Source organism: Suncus etruscus, chromosome 8 (genome assembly GCF_024139225.1).
Source record: "Suncus etruscus isolate mSunEtr1 chromosome 8, mSunEtr1.pri.cur, whole genome shotgun sequence".
Classification (NCBI taxonomy): Eukaryota; Metazoa; Chordata; class Mammalia; order Eulipotyphla; family Soricidae; genus Suncus; species Suncus etruscus.
In genome coordinates this window covers 121,985,431-122,012,361 of record NC_064855.1, presented here as the reverse complement: position 1 = coordinate 122,012,361, position 26,931 = coordinate 121,985,431, and the positions used below count along the sequence as shown (strand labels likewise).

Here is a 26,931-nt window from a genome sequence, read left to right as displayed (position 1 = left end):
TGGCTCTTGTATCTTGGGCACTATTTCCTTTGAGGTGCAGAAGCTTCTCAGCTTAATATATTCCCATCTGTTAATTTCTGCTTTCACTTGCTTGGAGAGTGCAGTTTCTTCCTTGAAGATGCCTTTAGCCTCAATGTCCTGGAGTGTTTTACCTACATATTGTTCTATATATCTTATGGTTTTGGGGCTGATATCGAGGTCTTTAATCCATTTGGATTTTACCTTCGTACATGATGTTAGCTGGGGGTCTAAGTTCAATTTTTTGCAAGTGGCTACCCAGTTTTGCCAACACCACTTGTTGAAGAGGCTTTCTTTGTTCCATTTAGGATTTTTTGCTCCTTTATCAAAAATTAGATGATTGTATGTCTGGGGAACATTCTCTGAGTATTCAAGCTTATTCCACTGATCTGAGGGCCTGTCTTTATTCCAATACCATGCTGTTTTGACAACTATTGCTTTGTAGTAAAGTTTAAAGTTGGGGAAAGTAATTCCTCCCATATTCTTTATCCCAATGATTGCTTTAGCTATTCGAGGGTGTTTATTGTTCCAAATAAATTTCAAAAGTGCCTGGTCCACTTCTTTGAAGAATGTCATGGGTATCTTTAGGGGGATCGCATTAAATCTGTACAGTGCTTTGGGGAGTATTGCCATTTTAATGATGTTAATCCTGCCAATCCATGAGCAGGGTATATGCTTCCATTTCCGCGTGTCCTCTCTTATTTCTTGGAGCAGAGTTTTATAGTTTTCCTTGTATAGGTCCTTCACATTTTTAGTCAAGTTGATTCCAAGATATTTGAGTTTGTGTGACACTATAGTGAATGGAGTTGTTTTCTTAATGTCCATTTCTTCCTTATTAGTATTGGTGTATAGGAAGGCCATTGATTTTTGTGTGTTAATTTTGTAGCCTGCCACCTTGCTATATGAGTCTATTGTTTCTAGAAGCTTTTTGATAGAGTCTTTGGGGTTTTCTAAGTAGAGTATCATGTCATCTGCAAACAGTGAGAGCTTGACTTCTTCCTTTCCTATCTGGATTCCCTTGATATCCTTTTCTTGCCTAATCGCTATAGCGAGTACTTCCAGTGCTATGTTGAATAGGAGTGGTGAGAGAGGACAGCCTTGTCTTGTGCCAGAATTTAGAGGAAAGGCTTTCAGTTTTTCTCCATTGAGGACAATATTTGCCTCTGGCTTGTGGTAGATGGCCTTAACTATATTGAGAAAGGTTCCCTCCATTCCCATCTTGCTGAGAGTTTTGATCAAGAATGGGTGTTGGACCTTGTCAAATGCTTTCTCTGCGTCGATTGATATGATCATGTGATTTTTATTTTTCTTGCTGTTGATGTTGTGTATTATGTTGATAGATTTACGGATGTTAAACCAGCCTTGCATTCCTGGAATGAAACCTACTTGATCGTAGTGGATGATCTTCTTAATGAGGCATTGAATCCTATTTGCCAGGATTTTGTTGAAGATCTTTGCATCTGCATTCATCAGCGATATTGGTCTGTAATTTTCTTTTTTCGTAGCATCTCTGTCTGGTTTAGGTATCAAGGTAATGTTGGCTTCATAAAAGCTATTTGGAAGTTTTCCTGTTTTTTCAATTTCATGAAAGAGTCTTGCCAGGATTGGTAGTAGTTCCTCTTGAAAGGTTTGAAAGAATTCATTAGTAAATCCATCTGGGCCTGGGCTTTTGTTTTTGGGCAGACATTTGATTACTTTCTTAATTTCCTCAATAGTAATGGGTGTGTTTAGATATGCTACATCCTCTTCATTCAATCGTGGAAGATTATAAGATTCCAAAAATTTATCCATTCCTTTCAGGTTTTCATTTTTAGTGGCATAGAATTTCTCAAAGTAGTTTCTGATTACCCTTTGAATCTCTACCATATCAGTAGTGATCTCTCCTTTTTCATTCCTAATACGAGTTATCAAGTTTCTCTCTCTTTCTTTCTTTGTTAGTTTTGCCAGTGGTCTATCAATCTTGTTTATTTTTTCAAAGAACCAACTTCTGCTTTCGTTGATCTTTTGGATGGTTTTTCTGGTTTCCACTTCATTGATTTCTGCTCTCAGCTTTGTTATTTCCTTCTGCCTCCCTATTTTTGGATCCTTTTGTTGAGCACTTTCTAATTCTATGAGCTGCGTCATTAAGCTATTCAGGTATGCCCCTTCTTCTTTCCTGATGTGTGCTTGCAAAGCTATAAATTTTCCTCTCAGTACTGCTTTTGCTGTGTCCCATAGGTTCTGATAAATTGTGTCTCCATTGTCATTTATTTTCAGGAAGGTTTTGATTTCCTCTTTGATTTCATCTCGGACCCACTGATTATTCAGTATGAGGCTATTTAACTTCCAGGTGTTAAAATTTTTCTTCTGTGTCCCTTTGTAGTTTATATATAATTTCAGGGCTTTGTGGTCAGCAAAGGCAGCCTGCAAAATTTCTATCCTCTTGATATTATGGAGATATGTTTTGTGTGCTAACATGTAGTCTATCCTAGAGAATGTCCCATGTACATTAGAAAAAATGTGTATCCAGGCTTCTGGGGGTGGAGTGTCCTGTATATATCTACTAGGCCTCTTACTTCCATTTCTCTCCTCAGGTCTAGTATATTCTTGTTGGGTTTCAGTCTGGTTGACCTGTCTAGTGTTGACAATGCCGTGTTGAGGTCTCCCACAATTATTGTGTTGTTATTGATATTATTTTTCAGATTTGTCAACAGTTGTATTAAATATTTTGCTGGCCCCTCATTCGGTGCATATATGTTTAGGAGGGTGATTCAAAAACTTCACAGACTCAAAACCATTCTTAAAAGAAAAACTGAACGGCATACTTTAAGACAAGGCTTACCAACAGACACACCAAACTTTAATATAAAGATGGCACTAACTCCCAGGACAATTCTTTCTCTCAATGTCAATGGACTAAATGCACCAATTAAGAGACACAGAGTGGCTAAATGGATCAAAAAACTCAATCCAACCTTCTGCTGCCTACAAGAAACGCACCTGAATAGTCAGAACAAACATAGACTCAAAATAAAAGGCTGGAGGAAAATCATCCAAGCAAACAACACCCAAAAAAAAGCAGGAGTGGCCATATTAATATCAGATGATGCAAACTTTATACTTAGGAAAGTAGTAAGGGACAAAGATGGACATTTTGTATTAATCAAGGGATATGTACAGCAGGAAGAAAGATTAGAATTCTTGAGGCTGGAGCAGTGGTGCAAGTGGTAGGGTGTTTGCCTTGCACTCTAACCTAAGTTCAATTCCCCAACATACCATAGGGTTCCCCAAGCGAGAGTTATTTATGAGAGCATAGCCAGGAATAATCCTTGAGCATCACTGAGTGTGGCCAAAAAAACTAACGAACAAAAAGAAAGGTTAGAATTCTAGAGGTAGTGTAAGAAGAGGTAGGAGAGAGGGAATAAGGGGATGCAAGGAGTCTCTGCCACATATGTGGTGTAGAGGTGAGGTATATGCACATTTCTAACCCTCAGACCCAACGACTCTGCGAGAAAGAGACCCAACCACCACCACCCCAAGCTTTCAAACACCCCAGTCTAGAAAGCAGATTGGGGGAGAGTGAGGGATCCTGGTACTCTGGTGGAGAAAAGTTGACAATTGTGGTAGAATCAATGCTTAAACATTGTGTGCCTGAAACTTTATTCTGAATCACCTTGTAAATCATGTACCTTGATCAAATAGAAGAGAAGAAAAGAGGGTAAGAGGCAACTATATGGTTACCAACTGACCGGAATGCAATGGAACACTTAGAAGAAGGTGAAGGGAAGTTGCATCTTTTGACCAAGCCCAGAAATGTACCAGGGATGTAGGAAGCAAGGTGCAACTTCTAGAGATAGGTGTGTGTTTCAGAGTCAAACTTCAGTTCTCAGTACAGTGTCTTTCTTTGCCTTTTCAATTTTACTTTGCATTGTACCTATGTGAGAAGGCACATGTTAGGGGAAATTAGTCTAGTAATCCATTTACAAGATAGGAAAAAACCCAGACCATCATGTTGTAAACCTTCCATAGAAACCATGATGCATTGGAACCCTTTCTCCATAAAACTGGATGACTGAGATAATGAAGGACACATCATGTTAATTCTAAAGATTTCCTTAGAACATTTCAAAATTTTCTTACTTAGAAATATTTAATTTGACTCTATTTGAATATTATTTTACATGTGAAATGCATCTGATGAAATTCACCTAATAATACAAAATTATGTCAGATGTGACAAAGTTTCCCTATGATTGTCATTGTCTTAGTTGAGTTACAAACATTGAACCATATTTTTAAAAGGCTTCCTAATAATAAATATGATTCTATTGTTCATCTTAACTTAAAGAAGAAAATGCAAACATCATATGTGATTTCAATGTCTTCCAGGAAGTGTAAGTCAGTTGTCATGCAAATTATTTAATTTTCAAAGATTATATGAGTCATTAATATAAGATAAAATAACCATTGATATTGTATAATTAATATTAAATATCAAATAATTAGACTGCACATAGAGCATTTTTAACAAAAATGTATCATAACTTTTCATTAACTTGAACATTCACTTTTTTCTTCCTTAGCCTCAATCACATATATTTGTGCGATGAAACTAATATCTGAAAAATTATTTAGTTTCAAGGTTCTTATAGATCCTTTAAAGATACTGAAGAGTAGTCAGTCATAATTCACTCTGGAGATGCATGTGTGTGTTAGTATATTTGGGATGGAAAAGACACTTGAAACAATGCCTGTGAAGAATAAGAGCAGGGGGATTTATCTGAATTTGGGGTCCCTGTTCCTGTTTAGATTTATTCAATCAAGAAAACTGGCCACCAAATAGCTGTTGGATGTGGGTTCTCTGGATTGAGAGACCTTGGACAAGGCTGTTTCCTCTTCAGTTAACAGAGGCACCGAGATAAGAACAACCTCCAGGATGACTTTTCAGCTGAGTGAGCTAATGTCTATGTTGGAAGTGCCTATGGGTTAAGCACCTAGACCTTCACCCTGGCAGGTGGACAGACACTAGACTTTGAAATGAGTAGCAAAGTGAAGCAAGTTTTTATTGGCATATTCAACAAGGAAGAATTTGCTTTTAGCCAAAAATGCAATAAATAGGAGAATATGTAAGAAGATAGCATTATCAATCCTCCTGGAAGCTTGAAAGTTGGTGTGTCCCAAAGATTGGTTGAGACCTTGGGACAATATGCCACAATAATAGAAATTACAGTCAGTAAGATTTCCCAAAGTGTCTCCAGATGAGGGATTTAACAGTAGATATATTTTTTTTGCAGGAAGAGTCAAAATACAGTGCAGAGATTTGCTTAAGAGACAATCAGACTGCCAACAGCCATGCCCCTATCTAATGGAGCAATTTCTATCCTCCCCATTGTAGAGAAAACTGGTGACATGTGTCTGTGTGAGAGAGGAATTCATATTTTTTGAGATGATTGGGGATAGTTGTTGGAATGGGTGACTCCATTAGGAGGTAAATAGGGGCCTAAATGGAGATATTGTGAACACACAGACCCATGACATTCTGCTCCCTCTCCTTTTTTAACTTAGTTATTTTGCTTTTTGACCTCATGGATAAAAGAGCAGTGCTCATAAGAGAATCTGGTCTACTGCCAGGAGAGAAATACCAATGTCTCACCATCTGAACAGCTTAAGCTAGGCACCCCACTGTGTGACTCACTGATGAATTGGTATTCCTTCTCAGCTGTGCAAATGACCAATGCTCCTTATCAGCCTGGCAATCAAGTAAGGGAGAAAGAGAAGGAGAAAGTAAAGAAGACAAAGGAGAAAAGATGAAAAACATGATAAATAAAATGCTTGCAAATATCTCAGTAGCATAAGACTATTGTAACTATAAAATGATAATGTCACCATCAAAGAAAAATCAGCATTCATGAAAGTGTTTTGAGACATTAAATTTTGATTTATAATAATGGCTGTTGATAAAAAAACTCAATATAGTTATTGTATGTTCAAATAAATAATAGGAAAGAGGAGATTTGTAAAAGTCAAGGACTGCTGCAGATGTGTTAGCGTTCCTAAGCAAAACCTTAGTGGGTTATGTAATTCTCACTAGGAATGTAACAAGGCGGACGAATATGAAATATGAAAATGAAATAAATGAGACCACACAAAATAAATTGTATGGGGACCCATGTCCAAGGGATGAGAGACAAATTTACTTTTCAGCTGATGACATTTATAAGCACAAACTCTGGTATGCAAGGTGTCCTCAGGGAGAACAAAGAGCAGGAGAGCAGTACAATGGGGAAATAGGCCTAAAATCTACATATCAACTGACTATCCTATAGGTGAGAAAGACCCCTGTTGGAGGGCAGTGAAACAAGAGCTAGAGATGTTTTTGGTTTAGCAAAAAAGCAGGTTTTTCAAGAAACCAGGAGGAGAGAGACAGAGATATTTATGATGTTTATGTAGTAGTTGGAAAATAGATTTTAGGGGGAAGGGAAATAATTGTTTACCATCATAGAGCTAGACTCAGTAAAAACAAGCTGCTGGAGCGGGTTATAGAGTCACAAATAAACTAGCCAGCATGGGAACTTTTGGCGGGTTTTTGGTACTGACAATTTCTTTGTCTGTAGGAAAGCTGATGCTGGATTTCTACAGTGTCCAAATAAAGAGAAAATGTAATGTTACAAGCCATGTTGGAATTACGCCAATAATCCACACACAAGTGTCAAATGATTGACTTCTGAGCGGGCCCTTTTGGCAAATAATTCTCTGGGAGGAAGGCACTGCACCCAGGCAAGGAAAAGCCACATCTGGTGCATGCTTTCTTTAAGTGGGGGGTAACAAAGGACCAGTTCCAAAAGTTCCATAACTAAATCTAGCAAGATGTGGTGAAAAAAAACACTAAAGAAATTATGAACTAGATCCCATGCTTAGCCTACATTCAGTCAGATAAAAGAGACAGGAACCCCAATTTTTCAAACATCTATCACATCTTAGACATGGTCTCCCAATGAGCTTTTCTTTACAGAGGTAGTAGATGTCATTGTTTACCAAAACAAGAAAGGGGAAATTGGAGAGTCACAGGGAGAGCAGCTGGGATGCCTGGAGGACCTTCAAAGGGGATGTCCAAGGCATAAAGCAACCAGTGCAGATGGCACATGGCTTAGGGGATAGTGCTGATGAAGAGTAAACTCAACTAGAGCTACTGGCACAATTTCAGAAAGAGAACTAGTAAGTATCAAGAGAGCAATCAGTCAAACATGAACTTCAAGAAAAACAGCGTCACAGGAACAGAAAATTCATGATTTTATATATCTGAATTAAGAATTTTTTTGCAGCATCTTAATGAAAGGAACATTGGACTAATGTGGGGGAGCAGAGGATGAGGTGAGGAGGGAAGCATAATAGTGGGGAAGTAAAGGGGAAGGATGAGGAGGAGGAAGAGGAAGCAGATGAGGAAGTACAGAAAGGCTTGTCTTGTAGAAAGAGGAGGAGGAAGAACAGAAAGTGGAGGAGGAGGAAGAGGAAGAGCAGAAAGGCTTGTCCTGGAGGATGAGGAGTACATATATATAATGTTTAAAATTTAAAATACAATAAAGGTGCAAACCTGTTGTTTTATCAATGGGATAAATGCAAAAATAACTAAAAAAAAGAAGTGAAATTATTTGTCATTGAGAAGGAAGATTTGAGAAGGGGAAATTAGAAATTTTATATATATGTGGTGGCATTTATTTGATTGTGAATATATGCATGAATAACTGAATACATAAAATACTTATTAAAGAGTGGGTGGAAATTGAACAGATCTTAATTTATATCAAACCCAAAAGATGAGTCCATATTGGCCTAAAATACTACTGTCGTACTTTCTGGTATGAATTTATTGCTAAATCAGAAAACCAGGTACTGAGCAACTTTAGACGTGCTCCTTATTTAAAATAACATTGCCAAAGCATATTCTGACAATAAAAATCCAAAGTGTTGGCCTCAATAAACTTTTAATTTTGATTCTTATGATTTTAACTCTAACGTCTCTTCTTTGTAGAATTTTAATATTGGAAAATGTATACTTCAATAATTTATTAGTCTACCACTGAGGTGTCTTATATTTAAAAAAGATATCATACAATAAAAATGTTAGCGCTGAAGACCTCATTAATTCAGTTTTTTCTCCATATTCTATCTAGGCGAAGGTGAAGTTTACCTTTGAATGCCTAAGAAGAAATGAATATTGTAAGCATCATTATAAGGATATTTTGGCCATTGCTTTAAAAGAAACTGAAGATTGAATTGCATAACATATTATTTAATGGATCATGTTTTATTAAAATATATCATCTAATTTACTGTTAAATGTTTATTAAGTATTTTGTTCAGGCATTCTGTTACATATTGGGAATGCAGAGTTAAAATACATCGAAATATTGCTTTCATGGTGATAGATGAGTTGGGGAATTTATGTGGAAAAAAACAGTGGTGATGAAAAGAAAAACTGATAATTACTGTTTGAAGAGTTACATAAAGCACTTTAACAGGTGGGAATGTAAGGCTAGGTTCGCTCAGAGAATACCTTGGAAACTTAACTGGATGAATAAATAAGAATTAGATAAATGAGTTGACAGAAGAAAATCTAGGAAGAAATATCAGAGGAAGTAATAAATCTCAGGGAAAGGAAAGGATGTTTTTGACTGTCCTTTAGGTTAAGGCAATAAATAATATTTATAGTTACTTTTATTAACCAAAAGCATCAAGTTACTTCTCTGTGTTAGGTCCTGCCCAGCACCTCCACATAAAATAGCATAGTCTTTACACTTGTTGTATGTATTCTCTTTGAATCCCTCACCCCATATGTCTTGGATTCCCACATCTTAAAAGGAACACCATAGCATTTGTGTAGAATCTTCATTCTAACACTTGTGTAAAAGGCTTAAGTTAGGTGAAAACGTGGAGAAAATACAGCATGGCTTATGGCTTCGGGCAGAAACATGGTCTATGACAGAACGAGAAAAAAAGGTCGTGCATATATAGTTGTTTTTGGTTTTCACTACCTCAAAGTTCTCCAGATATCCAGCTCCAATTTTAGAGTTAGAGCAATTTATACTTCTGGGGGAAAGGAGAAGAGAAAGGAAATAGATAAAAAATATATAGAGATAAGGAGAGGAAAAGAGATTTGCTGAAAGCCAACGAAGAAGGCTGAGCTGAGAAAGGCCAGCAAGGACAGAGCCTTCTGCATCGTTCCAGGCAAAAGACCAATGGCTTCAATGAAGTCATCGGTAGTGTAGTAAATGGAGAAAAAAGGAGAAATATTTAGAAAATAATTACAAGGAAATAGTCTTCCATTGACCGTGCTGCCAGTATTGCCAGTCACCAAGCAAAGGGCTACCCAACTTGGAGACATTAGCACCGCTGCTACAGCTAGACCTTGTGTTGGTTGGTTATTTCACCAAGCTTCACTAGTGAGCATTGTTTTCTGCCTTGCACAAATTCATCCCATTTGTGATCCATAAAAAAAAAAAAATGCTGGAAGTTACTTGGTCACCAAGATGATCCAGAACCTCCACCTTTCCATTTGGACTTTCCAATGGGGACTCCTCCACCATGTCCAGGATAACCAAATATCCCCATATAGGTGACAACCAGGAGTAGAACAATTGAATAATGACATGTAGGGAGTTGGAAAAGTGTAGGTTCGAGAAACCCATGGGAGGCTGCACCCTCAGAGTGTGGCCTGGTGTCTCCCTTCCCACCATGTGGCACTCTTTGTGACATGCTGGGACTCACTTAGCATGTCACCCTAGCAAGTCTCGCTCTTCCAGTGGGCTCCCCCTGACCATTCCCCCCCCTCAAGGTCCCTCCTGTCCTCTAACCACCCTCTGTCTTCACCCCTGCAGGGCTCTATGAGACCTTTCTAACCAATGATGAACCAGAATGCTGTGACATCAGGAGAGAAGCCCACGCCAGCGCGCCTGAGCGGGGGGAACGTGAAAGTGCGTGGCTCCTGCCACTCCCGGGCCTCGCCAGCATCCTCAGCCACCACCAGACTGTGCCCCAGCAGACTCAGACTGTGCGTGCTCGTCCTCTTCCTCCTGCACACCGTGCTCAGCGCCTCTGCAACCCCAGAAACAGTGCTCCCCCCGCTGAGCTCCAGGAGTGTCAGCGCTCTGGAGGAGCTGGACCACAGTGAGGACTGAGCATCTCTCCCCAGCAGCAGCAGCAGCAGCAGCAGCAGCAGCAGCAGCAGCAGCAGCAGCATCCTTGGAGCTGACTCAGAGACTAACTAACTAACTCGGAGGCTCCAGGACCCCCGGAGCACTTCTTGCGAAGCCTGGAGGGACACCTGTAGGAAGGCGGCCTAGATGCAAACCAAGGACACAAACAGCTTTTTATGGACTTGGAGGCTGTCAAGTGACTTAACTTTCTCACACAATTTTATACACTGTGTTTTAATGTTTGGAGGTTTTATTTGCTCTTTCTCTCTTTCTCTCTCTTTTGTTTGGTGTTGGGTTTCTCTGTTTCTTTCTTTCTTTCTTTTCTTTTTTTTTTTTTTTTGCACTTGGTTGATGCAGCCTTTATTTGGGGGGATGGTTTCTCAAAGGTACCCTAAGTCCTTTCACTTGTCTCTTAGCTCTCTCTATTTCTAGTCGTTGTGTGTGTTCATCCAATAGTTCTGTCTTTACGTCCTGTCACTTTCTAATAGAGGAATGACTGCTATGACCTCTTGGTATAGCAAAAAAAAAGAAAAAAAAGAAAAAAAGAAAAAAAAAACAATTAAAAAAATTAAAAATAAACAAAACAAAAAAGAAAAAATTTAAAAAGACAAAAAAAAAAAAACAAGAAAAAATTGAAAAATCACCTAACACTCTTCTCTCTTTTCTCTCTCTCCCTCCCTCTCTTTTCCTCTCTCTCTCTCTCTCTCTTTCTCCCCCTCAAATAAAAACCAATCGTACTCTGTCCAGCCATCCTGCCCCTTCTCTCTCCTCGCCCTAAGCAGACAACATTCACTTGCTTTTGTCTGTATGGAGCAGAGACTCGGAGCTGTTTGCACAGACCCTCCAGAGAACGAACAAGGGGGTTCCTCTAAGCTGAGCAAACCCGCGCTCTCCATCCTAGGTGGGATTTGACAGTTAGTGCATTTCTTTTCTCTTTTTCTTCCTTTTATTCTTTTCTTTTTCTTTTTAATGTTGAAAACTGAAATCAAAGCAACTAAGGCTCCCTTGGGGCCAGCAGGGGGCTCTGCGACCCCAGCAACTCCATCCTCGGTTGGACCCCTTGAGCCAAGTGGCCATACTAGGGGACCAACAGAGGTCACAGTCTATTTCACCCTCCTTCCTTGAGTGAAGAAAACTGTAGACACACTCAGACACCGGTATCTACAGAAAAAAAATACAATTTTATCCCAGAATCTCCCCCCAGCACTTGGGTTTCAAGGATTTCAAGTACCCAGTGTTCTCACAAAGGAAGTTAACACTTCCTTTATGATAAGTGTTATCATATCATAATATGATATGATATTATATATCATATAAAAAGAGTTTTCAGCAAGTAGGTAGGTCAGTCATTTTCATCCAAGTGCAAAAACTTATCACTAACGTGCTCTAAATAGTTGAAGAAAAGAGAAGATGTTGGGTTGCTTTGTATGTAATTTTTTTTTCCTTTTGGGGTGGGCACATTCACCCCCCCCCAGCTGAGTATCTGTGAATTTGCTTTCTAAATAAAAAAAAAATAGAAAAAGAAAAAGAAAATTTTAAAAAGTATGGAAAAGGCTTTTATGAGTTTACAGTAGAATCAGTGGAAGGAAGAGTTAATAAGGGCTGTTTTTAAAAACAAACAAAACAAAACAAATAATTATTAAAAAAAAAAAACAAAAAACAAAAACACTTTACATTCCTTCCTGTTCTCGAACTACACTTGGAAAGTGCACTTCAAGGTCTGTGTGGTGTAGCTGGCAGATGAAGGAAACCATAGAAAAGGTTTTAGCGAACAAAATTTAGTTCTGGACTTTATAGCTATGAAATTCCCCCCAGGCATTTGTTTTTGTTCAAACCAACTTTAATCTCTGCATCATACCTAATCCTGCAACATGCCGTACAGTATGCATATTTTGTTTTGCATAAAAAAATGTTTCGTTCCAGTCTGTTAAGCATATTCGAAAATAATAAAGGTATTGCTTAATAAAATTGCTAGAATTGTTTAGCAGTACATGCACAAAAATTTTACTAGATTCTTTGTTTTAATAGTGTTCTGTTGAGACTGAAAAATCCTTAAATGGTCTGCGCAAATACAAAAAAAAAAAAAAAAACCCAAAAATGCAAAATTCTCCAGCTTTTGTTCATTTGGGGAGGGGTGACTTTATGCAAATGGGACACATATGCATCTGCACATACCCACATAAGCCCGGAATTTTTAATTTATGGAAATATGGTTCTATTTTAGCTGGTGTGAGTGGGTGGGGAGTGCTTCAGCACATATTAGCTGCATTAAATGATTGCTACTGTTAAATTCTTGTGGAAATGAACAATTCAAAGCCCAACTAGGACTGAATTGTAGATTTTTAGTGGAGTTGGGAAGAGAAAAATGCAGGGGAGGAGAGATAAGGCTGCTGGCGGATGATACAATGATTCTGCTCTCCGTATTCTCAGATCTTAGACCTGATCATGGCTCTTTGTCCATCTCATCTCTGTTCCTTTCTCTTGCCCAGTTCAGGCCAAACAACAACAACATCATCCCCTAGAAGTTGTGTTTCATATTCTCTTGGACTAGAAAAGGAAACTGAGAGGTCCAGTTTGCCAGAATTTTAGCTTGAATTTGGGAAGAAGATCGGCAGGAAAAAAAGCGAACACAGCACTACCCTTTCCTCAAAGAGAAGCCAATCCTCTCACAGTCACCTTCAAGAGTTGGGAGAAGTAATGTGGGTTAATTTTTAGTATAAAACCATGGTGAGGAGGACAAGGAAGCAGAAGAAGGGGAAAGAGTTGTTTCTGCCCGGAAAGATGGCCAGCCTTGCACTTGTCTGTAATTCCTGTGGGCTATTTTTTTTTTCATGCATTATATATTGGTCTCTATTGCATGAAAAGAGACTCTTGGTGCCTGGCATTTATTCATTTATTATTCGTACTGATTGTCCAACAACTTCCTTGGAGATATTTTCTTTCTTTCTTTCTTTCTTTCTTTCTTTCTTTCTTTCTTTCTTTCTTTCTTTCTTTCTTTCTTTCTTTCTTTCTTTCTTTCTTTCTTTCTTTCTTTCTTTCTTTCTTTCTTTCTCTTTCTTCTTTCTTTCCTTTCTTTCTTTCTTTCTTTCTTTCTTTCTTTCTTTCTTTCTTTCTTTCTCTTTCTTTCTTTCTTTCTTTCTTTCTTTCTTTCTTTCTTTCTTTCTTTCTTTCTTTCTTTCTTTCTCTCTTTCTCTCTTTCTTTCTTTCTTTCTCTCTTTCTTGCTTTCTTTCTTTCTTTCTTTCTTTCTTTCTTTCTTTCTTTCTTTCTTTCTTTCTTTCTTTCTTTCTTTCTTTCTTTCTTTCTTTCCTTCTTTCTTTCTTTCTTTCTTTCTTTCTTTCTTTCTTTCTTTCTTTCTTTCTTTCTCTCTCTCTCTCTCTCTCTTTCTTTCTTTCTTTCTTTCTTTCTTTCTTTCTTTCTTTCTTTCTTTCTTTCTTTCTTTCTTTCTTTCTTTCTTTCTTTCTTCCTTCCTTCCTTATTTTCTTTCTTTCTTTCTTTTTTCTTTTTCTTACCTTCTTTCTTCTTTCTCTTTCCTTCCTTCTTTCTTTCTTCTTTATTTCTTTTTTCTTTCTTCTTTTTCTTTCTCTCCTTCTTTCTTTATTTCTTTCTCTTCTTTCTTTCTTCCTGTCTTTTTCTTTCTTCCTTCCTTTCTTTCTCTTTTTCTTTCTTTCTTCCTTTCTTCCTTTCTTCTTCCTTCCCTCCTTTCTTCCTTTCTTTCTTTCTTTCTTTTCTTTCTTCTTTCTTTCCTTCCTTCCTTTTCTTTCTTCCTTCCTTTTTTTCTTTCTTTCTTTCTTTCTTTCTTCCTTCCTTTTCTTTCTTCCTTCCTTTTCTTTCTTCTTTCTTCCTTCCTTCCTTCCTTCCTTATTTTCTTTCTTTCTTCTTTCTCTTTTTCTTTCTCTTTTTCTTTCTTTCTTTCTTTCTTTCTTTCTCTCTTTCTTTCTTTCTTTCTACCTTTTCTTCTCTTTCCTTCCTTCTTTCTTTCTTCTTTCTTTCTTTTTTCTTCCTTCTTTTTCTTTCTTTCCTTCTTTCTTTATTTCTTTCTCTTCTTTCTTTCTTCCTTCTTGTATTTTTCTTCCTTCCTTTCTCTTTTTCTTTCTTTCTTTCTTTCTTTCTTTCTTTCTTTCTTTCTTTCTCTTTTTCTTCTTTTTTTCTTCTTTCTTTCTTTCTTTTTCTTTCTTTCTTCTTTCTTTCTTTCCTTCTTTTTTCTTCTTTCTCTCTCTCTCTCTTTCTTTCTTTCCTTCTTTCTTTCTTTTCTTCTTTCATTCACACACACAGTGGCACTCAGGGGTTACTCCTGGCTCTGTGCTCAGAAACAGTTCCTGCCAGACCCAAGGAACCATATGGGATGCCAGAGATTCAAACCTGGGTCTGCTTTGGATCCAGGTCTGGGTCAGCAGTGTGCAAGGCAAACACCCTCCCTCTATCACTCCAGTCCCCTTTGGAGGTATTTTCACTCACATAAAAAAGCGAGTCATTTCCTTGGGGTCAGCTCCGAAATCTAAACTTACTCTGGCCAAGCCAGAAACACCACCCAGGATGCACCTTTCTTGATGCCTGTCCATTGATCAGTCACAGTTTTCCTACTTAAATGCCATACAGATTTTACCTGGGAAAGGAAGTAAAGAATTGTTCTTTTGAAAAATCAGTCACATTTTTCTCCTAGTAGAGATCTGTGACATATTGAATAATAAACAGTGATGTTAAAACAATATTTTTTCTGAAAGTATGTCGGCGATTCGGGAGTTCAAAAGTAAGACTTACATGACAAAGGCCCTGAGTTCTACCCCTGACACTATCAGTGCGACCTCCAAGCCCACATGACCAGGAAGAGAGAGAACAACAGCAGGGGCTCTTTCCTACACTGATGCAACACTGTAGGTTCTTTCACAGTAATAATAATAACAACAACAACAACAATAATTTCTCCTGTCTATTGAAAAAAATAAATCATTTATCTATCTTATTATTGCATTTTTATTCTGCAATAGAAAATAAAATCTAGTCTGTAAGTTGGGTTGTAACACAAAGCCCAATGTTAAGATCTATAAGTGTTGCTATTTGTCATCTCTTATCACATTTATAGAATAATTCTATTTATTATTTTATATCAATAGAATTTTTATATAACAGGCTTTATACTTCCCTCATATAGTCACATTTTGTTATGAAGGTTCTCGGTGTAATTTTTTCTGTGACTGCACCCATCACAGGTAGAAAGCCTGTCTAGAGTACAGGCTAGTGTGGGGTGAGGAGGAGGGACACTTGGGACACTGGTGATGGGAATGTTGCACTGATGAAGGGTCTTAAAAAAAAAAAAGAAAAAAATGATCAGACTTAAACACCAAACCCAAAGTCAACAACAACAGAATCAAAACTCTATCTACAATAAGCTATACACAAAGGGGAACAGTTACACTAGCACTCATGGGGCAAAAAGAAAGAAAAAGAATTTTTATATAATTACAATTCTACTTCATGGGGAAAATAAGTATTGTCCCGCCAGCTTTCAATATAGTCAGTGAAAGTTGTTCTTTAAAGTAGCCATATGGTCCCCCGTGCCTGCCAGGAGCTATTTCTGAGCAGACAGCCAGGAGTAACCCCTGAGCACTGCCGGGTGTGCCCCCCCCCCAAAAAAAAGAAAGTAGCATACCTCCCCCCAAAAGTAATTCAATTCTTGATCAATGAATTGGTACCATAAAAAACAAATACTAATTCCTACAGCTATAAAAAAAAAAAAAGAATTTGGGGGGTGGGGAATATATAGCACAGCTGGTAGGGTTTTTGCCTTGCACACAGCTGACCCAGAAAATAAAAACTGACAGGTGACCAACAAGTTGTAAAGGGCAGAAAGGAAATAAAAGGGAAAAGAAAAGGGAAGGTAGAATACACTTAATTACTTTTCTATAAACAAATAAGAAATTTGAATGGGTAAGAACATTATTTTTAATGAAAAGTGATTAAGTGAAGTCTGGCACTGGCTGGGTGGCTTCTATCTGCCAACCCATGAGCTGTATGTGGTGCTTGGTGCAATGTGACACATGGGAAGTTGGAGCCAGCACTTTCACTGCCCCTAAGTACAGGGTACAGGGCATGTACACTCCAGCCACTGAGAGGTCCCATAGCAAGAAACCCAACCCGATATGCAATTCATCTTTCAGGCATTTGAATATGTATCTGGGTTGTATATGGAAAACATTTCTAGTAAATTCTACACTTCTACTTCAAAGTAAAACTTGAATCACAATGATGCAGCCCCTAAAAGCACACACAGAATGGGGCTGGATTCCTAATGTTTTGCTAAAGTTCAACCAACCTACTCATTTAGCAGCCGTACCTACATTGTTGTGGCTTTCCCTCCAGTGAATAACAACTTTAAATAACCAGAATATTTGTCATGCCACCCAAACTTTGCTAATGTTTAAAATAATGGTCAGTATATCATGAAGGCCTTAGGCCATCAAACACATCTTTGACTAAGAGGAGGCACACTAGTTTAAAGCAGTAACTCAGTGACATTTTATAAGAAATCAAACTGCTACTAATTCTATAAATAATGACACAATGTTTAAATTGGGGTTAAAGAGATCATTAAGTGACTTGGGTGTTGTCTTACACATGGCCAGTCAGGTTTGATCCCCAGAACCCCAGATGGTCTCTCAGGTTCTTGGCTAATAGTGATTTGCCAGATGTGACCTTAACAAACAAATGAACAAACAAATGTCTGGATTATTCTCAAGGCCTTGTTGTAAAATTTAGACTTAAAATATGTTCTTGCCTCTTTATGTTTGTTTTGTTCTTCACTCTTGAGATAATTTTATGGCTGTATTGATTGACCTAAAATATCAGATTAAATTTTAAAATAAGAAGCCCCTTGCTTTTTTGCCCCAGGTGAAACTAGGTAGTTCAGAAAAACAGCAACTATAAAAAAGAAAAAAAAAAAAAACTAGGATGATCAAAAGAGAATATCAAACTAGGCAGTTCAAAGTAGAATCTCAAACTTGCAAATTCCAAGCACTGGAATATCTTAAATCTTTCTGACATCACTTGTGACATTCGACACATTTATTGGTTTGGTTTTAATCGGAATATTTTTCAAATGATACAATTGCAACTCTGCTGTACCTATCATTCAGTGATGTTTTGAAAATTCTAAAGATAAAGAAAATATACCCAGCAATTTTGTTTTTATCTCAGTTATAAAGAAACTATTTTGGCCCGGAGCTACAGTGAAGAGGGTAGGGTTCTTGCCTTGCGTATGGCCAACCCAGGTTCAATCCCTGGCATCCATATAGTACCTTCAGCCCTTCTAGGAGTAATTCCTAAGGAGAGATCCAGAAATAAACCCTGAGTATTGCTGGGTTTGATACCAAAACAAAACAAACAAAATAAACTACCTAGAAATTTGTATTTTTGTAATTTTCAAATCCAGTATAATATTTATTTTTGACATGAAATCAATGTGCAATTTCACTCCTAAAGAAACAGTCCTGATGTTTCTTGTGAAAAGCCAGTTTATGGGTCATTATTTCTCTGGACCTTCTCCCAGTTTTTCTCAAAGGTGAGTAAAAAAAGAAATGTCAGTCAGTAGACATATCATCAGGGCCATCACTTATGCTTTGTGTGTATGTGACCCCAACACCTCATAGCCCAGAGCCTGGCTGGTATGGCACAGGAGATCTTCGACCCAGTGTGAATGGAGAAACAGTGCATTATTGGACCCAATCATTAAACTCTGCGGGTTGAGTCATCAACCCCAAGGTGAAAATACCTTATTTTGCCATCAGAGAAAATATTGCCAATGGAAACTCTGCCTTCCTGGGACACAGTGGCAGAGTAGCTAGGAGTTGGTCACCTGCGGAGACCCATGTGGAGAAGGTCTCAGCCCAACCCCATCCTGGAAGCACTGCTTCTAGAGAGGACGGAGCTCCAGAGGCGGGATAAGGGTTTTAGAGGGGCTGGAGAGAGAACAGAGCTGGGGGCACACTTGCTTTGAACATAGCTGACCCAAATTTGATCCATGACTTCCCAGACGGTTCCGAAGCTCTGCCAGGAGTGATTCCTGAGTCCAGAACCAGGAGTAACCTCTGAGCGCTGCTGGATATGGCCTGCAAAACCAAAAATAAAAGAATAAGGGGGGTGGAAACAGATTTTCTTTCTTTTACAGATCACATGATGTATATCAATAAATGTCTGGGTAATAAAATTACCAGAATGGACTAAAACAGAATATGCTTTCAATTTTTTTCTTTAAATTCATTGTATATAAGTTTCCAGAAGGTGAAAACATTGTATTTAAGATTTAAATAACTCATTCCAAAAGACAATAGAGAGAGTAAGGTAGTCGTTTTGCATACAGCTGATCTGGGTTTGACCTGTATATGGTCTATGTATGCCCCCCCCAAACACCACCAGAAATGGTCCCTGAGAAACAGAATGAAAAGTTAGCTCAAGAACAGCTGGGTGTGTCTCAAATAAATAAATAAATAAATAAATAAATAAATAAATAAATAACTGCTTTTCATTTTGACATGAGGGCTAATGTTTTTATGTATTAGAACTTTTATTTCAGACCTACTTAAGTTGACTGAATTCTTGGCCATCATTCAGTGATTGGGGAAAACCTGGGTCAATGAACTTCCATGTTCTTGGGACAAGGCTAGAATTAAACAGCTATATAACAAGTGTTTGTGTTCTTTTATGAGTTTTTGAGCAGAAAGATCCTAGACTGAGATAATGCAGAGAGATATGCAAACTCAGAACACACTCGAGGCATTTAGTATTGACTGGCAGAAGGCAGAGAGGCCCTAGAGAGAAAGGGACAAGTTAGAAATCAAACAGTAAATGAAAACACAGTGTGGCCACACCTTGAAGATAGAAGCTAAAGAACTTTCTTGTGGAAGACAAGGAAGGAAGGGGAGCAAGAAAAGTGGAAGAAGAGATGCTACTTGTTGCAAAGACAAAAGGTTGGTCTCATAGGCCTGCTCTGAAGTTTGGACACCACCATTGGTTAGAGAAAACCATTGGAGATGCTCTCATGAATATTCATAAGGAATATTATGCATGTTAGTGTCTTCCTCTGCAGTGCTAGAGCAGTTTGAGGGAAGAGGGAAAGAGGGATGTAGATTTGTTGGAAAAGAGTAAGTGACTAAATGCTCCAGCAAATGAGATAGAGGAAAGGGCTAAACTGGAGAAAATATTAGGAAGTAAGATAAATGTGATTTGGTAATTTTTCAAATATGAAAAATATAATGAGGGACTCTGTTATAGTTAGGAAAAAAGAAAAGAAGAAAGAAAGAAAGAAAGAAAGAAAGAAAGAAAGAAAGAAAGAAAGAAAGAAAGAAAGAAAGAAAGAAAGAAAGAAAGAAAGAAAGAAAGAAAGAAAGAAAGAAAGAAAGAAAGAAAGAAAGAAAGAAAGAAAGAAAGAAGGAAGGAAGGAAAGAAAGAAAGAAAGAAGGAAGGAAGGAAGGAAAGAAAGAGAGAGAGAGAAAGAAAGAAAGAAAGAAAGAAAGAAAGAAAGAAAGAAAGAAAGAAAGAAAGAAAGAAAGAAGGAAAGAAGGAAAGAAAGAAAGAAGGAAAGAAGGAAAGAAGGAAAGAAGGAAAGAAGGAAAGGAGAGAGAAAGGAAGGATGGAAGGAAGAAAGGAAGGAAGAAAGAAGAAAGAAAAGAGACAAAAGAAAAAGAAAGAAAGAAAGAACGAACAAAAGAAAGAAAGAACGAACAAAAGAAAGAAAGAAAGAAGAAAAGGGAAGGAAGAAAGAACAAAGAAATAAAAAGAAAGAAAGGAAGGAAAGAAAGAAAGAAGAAAGATCAGGAAACCTTGAAAGGAAAGTGTAAGTGAAGAAAGAAGGAAAGAAGAAAAGAAAGGAAGAAGGAAGGAGGAAAAGGGAAGAAGGAGGAAGAAAAGAAGTAAGAAAGGAAGGAGAAAGAAAAGAAGGGAAGGGAGGGAGGATGAAGGAAGAAAGGAAAGAAGGAAGAGAGGAAAGGAAGGAAGGATAAGAAATCTTGCTGCTTCTACAGACTTCATCAAAGAAATTCATAAAGAAAAGTATATTTGGGATCAGTAATAACTTGTATACATTTAAAAATATTAGCAAGAAACCCAGGGGACTGTCTCTTAGTAGCATGATACTCTTAGAAAGATTGCATTGGAAAATTAAACAACAAAATTCCATTTAAAAATTTAGCAAAGCAAACACTGACAACTTTCTTTCTAATAATTTTACCCATTCACTCCTATGTTTCTCCTCTCGATATTGTCAAGGTTCTGCCTTTTGCTGGGTTCATCCAGGATAGTCTACATTTCTCTCTGCCTGTAGTAGTCCAGAAGGTGATGCCTTTTTTTTTTTTTTAACTTCAACAACGAATAGTAAAGCTTGGAGAGACAAAAGGTCTGAGTGATGAGCAAACTCAAGCAAATTGCTTAGGACACAGAAGACCAGGGAGAAACAACCCTTTCTCCTAACATCTGTCAAGGTCAGACACTTGTCATCATACATTAATGATTTGTGCATCAACTCTGCACAAGAGGTACTTTCATCCTGAAAATTTTGGAGATTTTACAAGCCTCACTGTGGTCCAGGTGTCAATGGGGCAAGACATTTGTGTGATTTTGTCTTCTTTAAAGTCTCTTATTTTTTTCCCCAGTATAATACATTTAATAGGGTACTACTTTTCTTAATCAGGAAGATGCTAAGTAAGTGATAGAATTTAAACTTCAACTTCAGTCTTAAAAACAAGCAAAGGAGCAGGTTTGGAGACTTGGTGAGAAACTTGGGACAGTGGCAGAGAAAAGGTCACATTGTGGGGGGATTGATGCTAAAAAAATGAATGCTTGAAACAACTGGATTACGAACAACTTTGTAAACCATGGTGTTTCAATAAAATTAGACCAATAAGTTGTTTCTTTCATTGTCAACAATGTGAGAGAAAGGCAATAAGATTGTCTGGTCAAAGGCTTTCCTACTTTGAAAATACCTACCTTTAGCTCATAAAGTTAAGAAAAATTATTTAGTTATAGGTTGCCCCGCCTCTGGCTTTTTGTGGAATTAAAAAATGGCTTCATTATTGATTAAGTATGATTCTGTCCTAAATTGTGAGATCCTTGCGAACACCTGTCAATAGTTAAAACAGACCATCATAGTATTCAGAGAAATGACAGATTTTAAAAGACTTTGACAAATTTATAACGAACTGACAACTGCAGGCATATGGTTCAAGGATAATTGGCTTCCCTAGATTCCAGTCTATTTTTGGCAAATAATCAAATTATCCTTGTGTCCCATGATTTAGTGATAGAACTTATCATCTCAAATTGATAGAAAAATTACTATTCTTCAAAAAGAAATGCACTAAGAAGCAGAACATAACTATACATATAAACTCCATAATGCTTCATTACAGACTCTGCACAATTAATTACTCAAGGAGAAAGTCATAAATTCTCCATATGTTGGAATGCCAAAGAAAATTCCTAAATTTTCATAATATAATTTTTTCAAGAAAAATTCATTTTAAGTAACCTTTTTAATATGCATTTTACAGAATGCTCTGAATCAAAGAGGCAAGAGAGCCGGTTCTTAAAATATATATTCTGTAGCTCAAAATCCCTAGCTAGTTGTTCTGATCAATAGGTAATGAAAATGTGATTGCCCTCACATTTAATTAGATAAAATTACTGAGTCAAAAGCATCACAAGAAGGTCTGGCTAAGTAGACCATTCTGGTTTTTAGCTTAGTTTATTAAGACTAGCTAAAATTCAGTTTCAGTATAACATCTGCTTGGGTTTATATGCAGAAATTATAATTTATTCACATTAATTATAATAATGTAACTGTTCTCCAAATCACAAACCTATTTAGGAGCTACCACATTAAGGAAGAGCTCACTGGAAAAGCAAAAAGGAAAATAACTGAATGTTGGCTAATTCAGAACAGTTGTATAAAAGTCACAACTCGTTTTTAGATTAATATCCATGCATTTCACTCAATAATTCTCCCCAGTTCAGAGTAGACTTGAGATGTAGATTCAAGTGTAGTCCTTCGGTGTAGACTAGAAACTGTAATTTGTAATTCATAATCAAAGGCACAGAAGAGAAAAACAGGTCACTTGTTCTTATATCAAAATGTTTTTTTAATTTACCTAAAGTTATGGTGCAATATAATATCATAAATGAATCCAATATAAAATAACAACCTAAATATTATCTGGAGGCCTTATTCTTCGTAAATCAGGGTTACTATTATTTTAATAAAGTTTGCTTCAGTTATAAAGATTTTTGGAGTAAAGTATGCGAAAGCTGAAGTTGCTATATTGCATAATAAAAGTTTAATGAAAATAGTCTTAATAGTACAGCTGAGTAGGGCACTTGGCTGGTATATGCCCAACCTGAGTGCAATCCCAGGCATTCTCTTATGGTCTCCTGAGCACGGCCAGGAATGTTCTTTGAGCACAGTGTCAGGAATAAGCCATAAGTACAGCCATATGTGGCCCTAAAACCCATCAATAAATAAGAATGTATGATTACGAAAGTTAAAAGGCCTGTTTTCAGGAGACCAGAGAGATAATGCAGGGGGTAAGGCAATTAATTGCCTTGTGAGTGGTCAGCCTAGATTTGATCTTTAGCCGCGCATCCCACCCTCTTAGCAATGTCAGGAAAATGCCACAAAAGGAGAGTTTTCAAATACAATATGTTTAATATAATGAGGAGGGCTTAACAGAATACATAACAGTGCACAATGTGGATTAACTAAACAGGACATTTCAAATCTTATCAAAATCCTGGAGTGCTCATCTTTTAGCCATTAGCAGGACTGATGCAAAAAGAAGGAGATCGGATACAAGGGCCACACCAGTATCCACTCAGTCCCAAATGATACTTGCAGAGTCAATGCCTAGTGGTCCCTTTTCTCTTCAAGTGCTATTACACCCTTGAGCTCAGCTGGGTACATTCCACATCATAAAATGTTCCCAACAATGTTGACTATTAAAATCAGGCAGAATGTAATAAAGTATTGCATGATCGCAAATGAATTAAGCAAAACAGGACAACAATGAATTGGGGAAAACCCCTCCTCTTAAAATTATTTGACAATTAGCAAATCCAATAAAGAAATTACCAATAGGGCACTGGAGAGATAGTAAAGTAGGTAAGATATTATAATCTATTTTTAATAAGTAGAAGACCGTGATGGACTTAAATGTGCATAAATCACAAATATTTTTGAATACTAATTTCTTCTTTCCCAAATGATTTCTTATGCAAGGCATTCTGACTGTAAAATCAATATACTTTGGTTGGTTTTTTGAAAAGTAATTGTGCTAATTAAGGATCCTAGATATATCACAGAGTATAGGTTGATATAAATAAATGAATTCTAGATATAAATACATATGCATAAGCTTACACTTTCTAGACTATTATTGCCTAGAGAAATGAATTAGCTGGAAATTATTTCTATGATATAGTTTACTGAAGAAGGTTGACACTTAATTTATTTTAGTATACTTTAATAATTTCTTTATTAAATACCGTGATTACAAACATGGCTGCAGTTGAGTTTTAGACACAGAAAAAGCATCCCTCTTCACAAGTGCAACATTCCCATCACCAATTCCCCGATATCTATTGAATTAATTTAATTCATTTTTATAAGAATTACATAATTATTTCTGCTTGTTACATCTAACAGTGCAGTTCTTGAAAGCCATTTGTCTTGGGTTCTGTCCATATACATTTTTTCAGGAAAGAGAGCATAATAACTCAAGTGGAGTAGGGGCTAAGTTGCGCGCGTGTGTTTATTTGTGTGTGTGTTTGTGTGTGTGTGTGTGTGTGTGTTTGCATGTGTGTGTGTGTGTGTGTTTGCAAGCAAGAGATAAACCCTTTCAGCAAGTTGTACAATTCAGCCTGCTGTCCAGAAGATGGTGCTCTATGACCTTGAATATTATAGCCGGCATAGAGAATAGTTTCAAAGGAAGAATTTGATTCAGCTATTTAATTCACAATGTTTTGTTATTACTTAGATTTTTTGAGAATAGAGATGTACCTACTGATAGCCTCTCACAGAGTATTGTACTTTTATATAATTATGTATTAATACCACACACTGGAAGGTTGAAAGTAATACCCATGTGTCCCTTCACAATTTAGAAGGCTAGAGACCACAAGTTTAAATGGTTCCTCCCAAGTAGTAGGGGATGTTTCTGGCTTCTTAGTCTGTGCAGAGCCAGCTGTGCTTCCTATAGAGACACTATAGTTCGTGTCTGTGCATCTGTCCTCACACGGTTCATTCGTGTGTCTCCTTTTCAGATAGAGTCAACAGTGACAGTATCCTTTTAGCAGGGATACACCAGCAAAACCTTCCGGGCCAAAGAAGGTCACGTTAACAACCGTACAGTGTTTAGAATGTCAGCACGTCTTTGGGGAGCCACAACACAACCCCTGGTTTCTACATGAATGATTCTGGTTGCTTCTACCAAATGAATCGAACACTTTTATAATTTTCTAATAAAAGAGTTGTGATTTGCCCTGTTTTATTCATTATGCTCCCTTGTATGACTGTCTGGTCTCTGAGACCTTCTCTATAGACCAACTGTTGATCCAACAAAAGCAATTATTGACATACAGTCTCTCTGACTGGCAGCCTAATTTTACACAGACTTGACCTGTTAGTTACTCAACTGTTGAATAATAGTAGAATTCGAGTTCAGGAGCAATTATTGTTTTACACTATGTGAAACTTTTGCCTTTGAAAACAAAATAATGATGATGTTCTGACCAAATTCCACATATTAAGAGGTCATTCTAAAAATCAGTGCCTTTTTTTTGACCATCATCTGAACATAAATTCACTTTAATATCCTATTTCATTCATATACCAAAAGACTCTCAAATAATTTTTCCTTAGTATTTATATATACCAATATATACTTTTTTTTTTTTGGTGTTTGGGTCATACCCGGCAGTGCTCAGGGGTTCCTCCTGGCTCTATGCTCAGAAATCGCTCCTGGCAGGCTCATGGGACCATATGGGATGCCAGGATTCAAACCACTGCCCTGCATGCAAGGCAAACGCCTTACCTCCATGCTATTTCTCTGGCCCCTATATATATATATCTTTTGCTATCTACGTTTGTATTTTAGATCATCTGCAGGTTAACAATCACAAGGGCTAACAAATAAATAAATAAAAATTTAAAATGTCATGCTCCATGCATAACTCCCTAGTTAATTTCCAACATTAGTATTACAGAGACTCTAGGGGTCAATATGTTGTCTTCTGTGAGAGTGGTTTTGTGTAGTGTAGGATCCTAAAAATCTCTATTCTCAATCCATTAAAAGCAAGAGCATCCCAAATTATTTTGTGACAATAAAAATGAGCTCTAGAGCCCCAAATATCTCCTGAAGGACAAGATCACCCCTTTATCGAGAGTTAGCACACTTGTGTGTATTTTGATTTCCTTCAAGGCAAACAAAGGGTAAACAGGTATAGAGCAATGACACAAATGGAATTGATATTATAGACTTTCTGTATTTATATTTTTCAAGAACATTTAAAATATGTGCTGCATATGTGTTGGCATTGTTTACTAACAATAAAATAGCAGTATTTATTAATAAATATTTTAGTTGGAAGTTTTGTTTAGAGGTGCTCTAAATTATTCATGCTTTCACAATAGAGCCAGAGTTTGGAATATATTTCAACTCAACCTGGTCATACGGTAAGTGTCATTTTTTCAATAGCTACAAGTGAAATGAAGGAACATAAAGATTAAGGAGAAACGTTTTAAGATAGAAGCTGTTTTTGAAATAAATTTAACTTTTTTTAGTTTTGCTTTATTTTAATTTTCTTTTAGGTAAAAATAATTTGGAAAAAATAAACTGGCATTCTATTCTGAGTTATCCCTAAATGCAGAAACAGGAATAAGATGGATAATACCATCTTAAGTCATCAAGTCAGCAAGTTCTCCCATAAAAATGTAAAGCAAAAGAAAGAAACTTCTGAACTACAAAAAAAATATAAGGACTAGAATAAAATTACCTCGTATAAAATAGGAGAAAATATTTGCTTACCAACTCCATGGCAAAGGGGAAATATGCAAGATATAGAGAGCAGTTGTAAAATCCAGCCATTAAAAAACAAACATCAACAAATGTAAAGAGGATCTTAACATACTTTCTCAAACAAGAACATGCAATAGGAAGTGGATCCGTGAAAATTGAATAATGAAGTGCTAGTCATGATTTGTCCTCAGAGAAATGCTGATCAAAACAAAGATCATCTTACACATATCACAAAGAATAGAAACAACCAGTACTGACAGGGATGTAGGGAACGATCAACCCTCATTCACTGTTGACGATAAAATTATCTGGTTCAACATAGTATGGGGACTTTTCAGGATATTTAGAATAGAACATCTAGGGGCCGGAGCAAATGTGCAGATGTAGGGCATTTGCCTTGCACTCTGCTGATTCAGGATGGACCATGATTTGATTCCCAGGCATCCCATACAGTCTCCCAAGCCAGGAGCGATTTCTGAGCACATAACCAGGAGAAACCCCTGAGGATCACCAAGTATGCCCCCCCCAAAGAAAAGAATAGAACATCTATATGATACAAGAATTCTACTAGTCATTATGCCAGGAGTCAGAAGTTAGTATTTGTAAAGATAATTGCACTCCTATATTCATTGCAGTGTCAATTTCGAGAGTCAAATCCGGAACAGCCAAGAAAATATGGATGGAT

General features: G+C 37.1%; 2 protein-coding genes across 2 annotated transcripts in view; both read left to right on the top strand.

The window, feature by feature from the left end:
* Positions 1-10,413, top strand: part of LIG4 (DNA ligase 4) — an 861,775-nt gene extending 851,362 nt beyond the window's left edge. Inside the window, exon 2 of the transcript XR_007498243.1 lies at positions 10,397-10,413. The gene's annotated coding sequence lies outside the window, so the exon portion shown is untranslated. The remainder of the gene's footprint in view (positions 1-10,396) is intronic.
* NALF1 (NALCN channel auxiliary factor 1) overlaps positions 1-26,931 on the top strand; it is a 796,223-nt gene that overhangs the window by 568,346 nt on the left and 200,946 nt on the right. Inside the window, 2 exon segments of the mRNA XM_049778122.1 lie at positions 9,873-9,949; positions 9,951-10,173. Coding sequence (XP_049634079.1) covers positions 9,873-9,949; positions 9,951-10,172 — 299 coding nt within the window. The 3' untranslated portion in view covers position 10,173.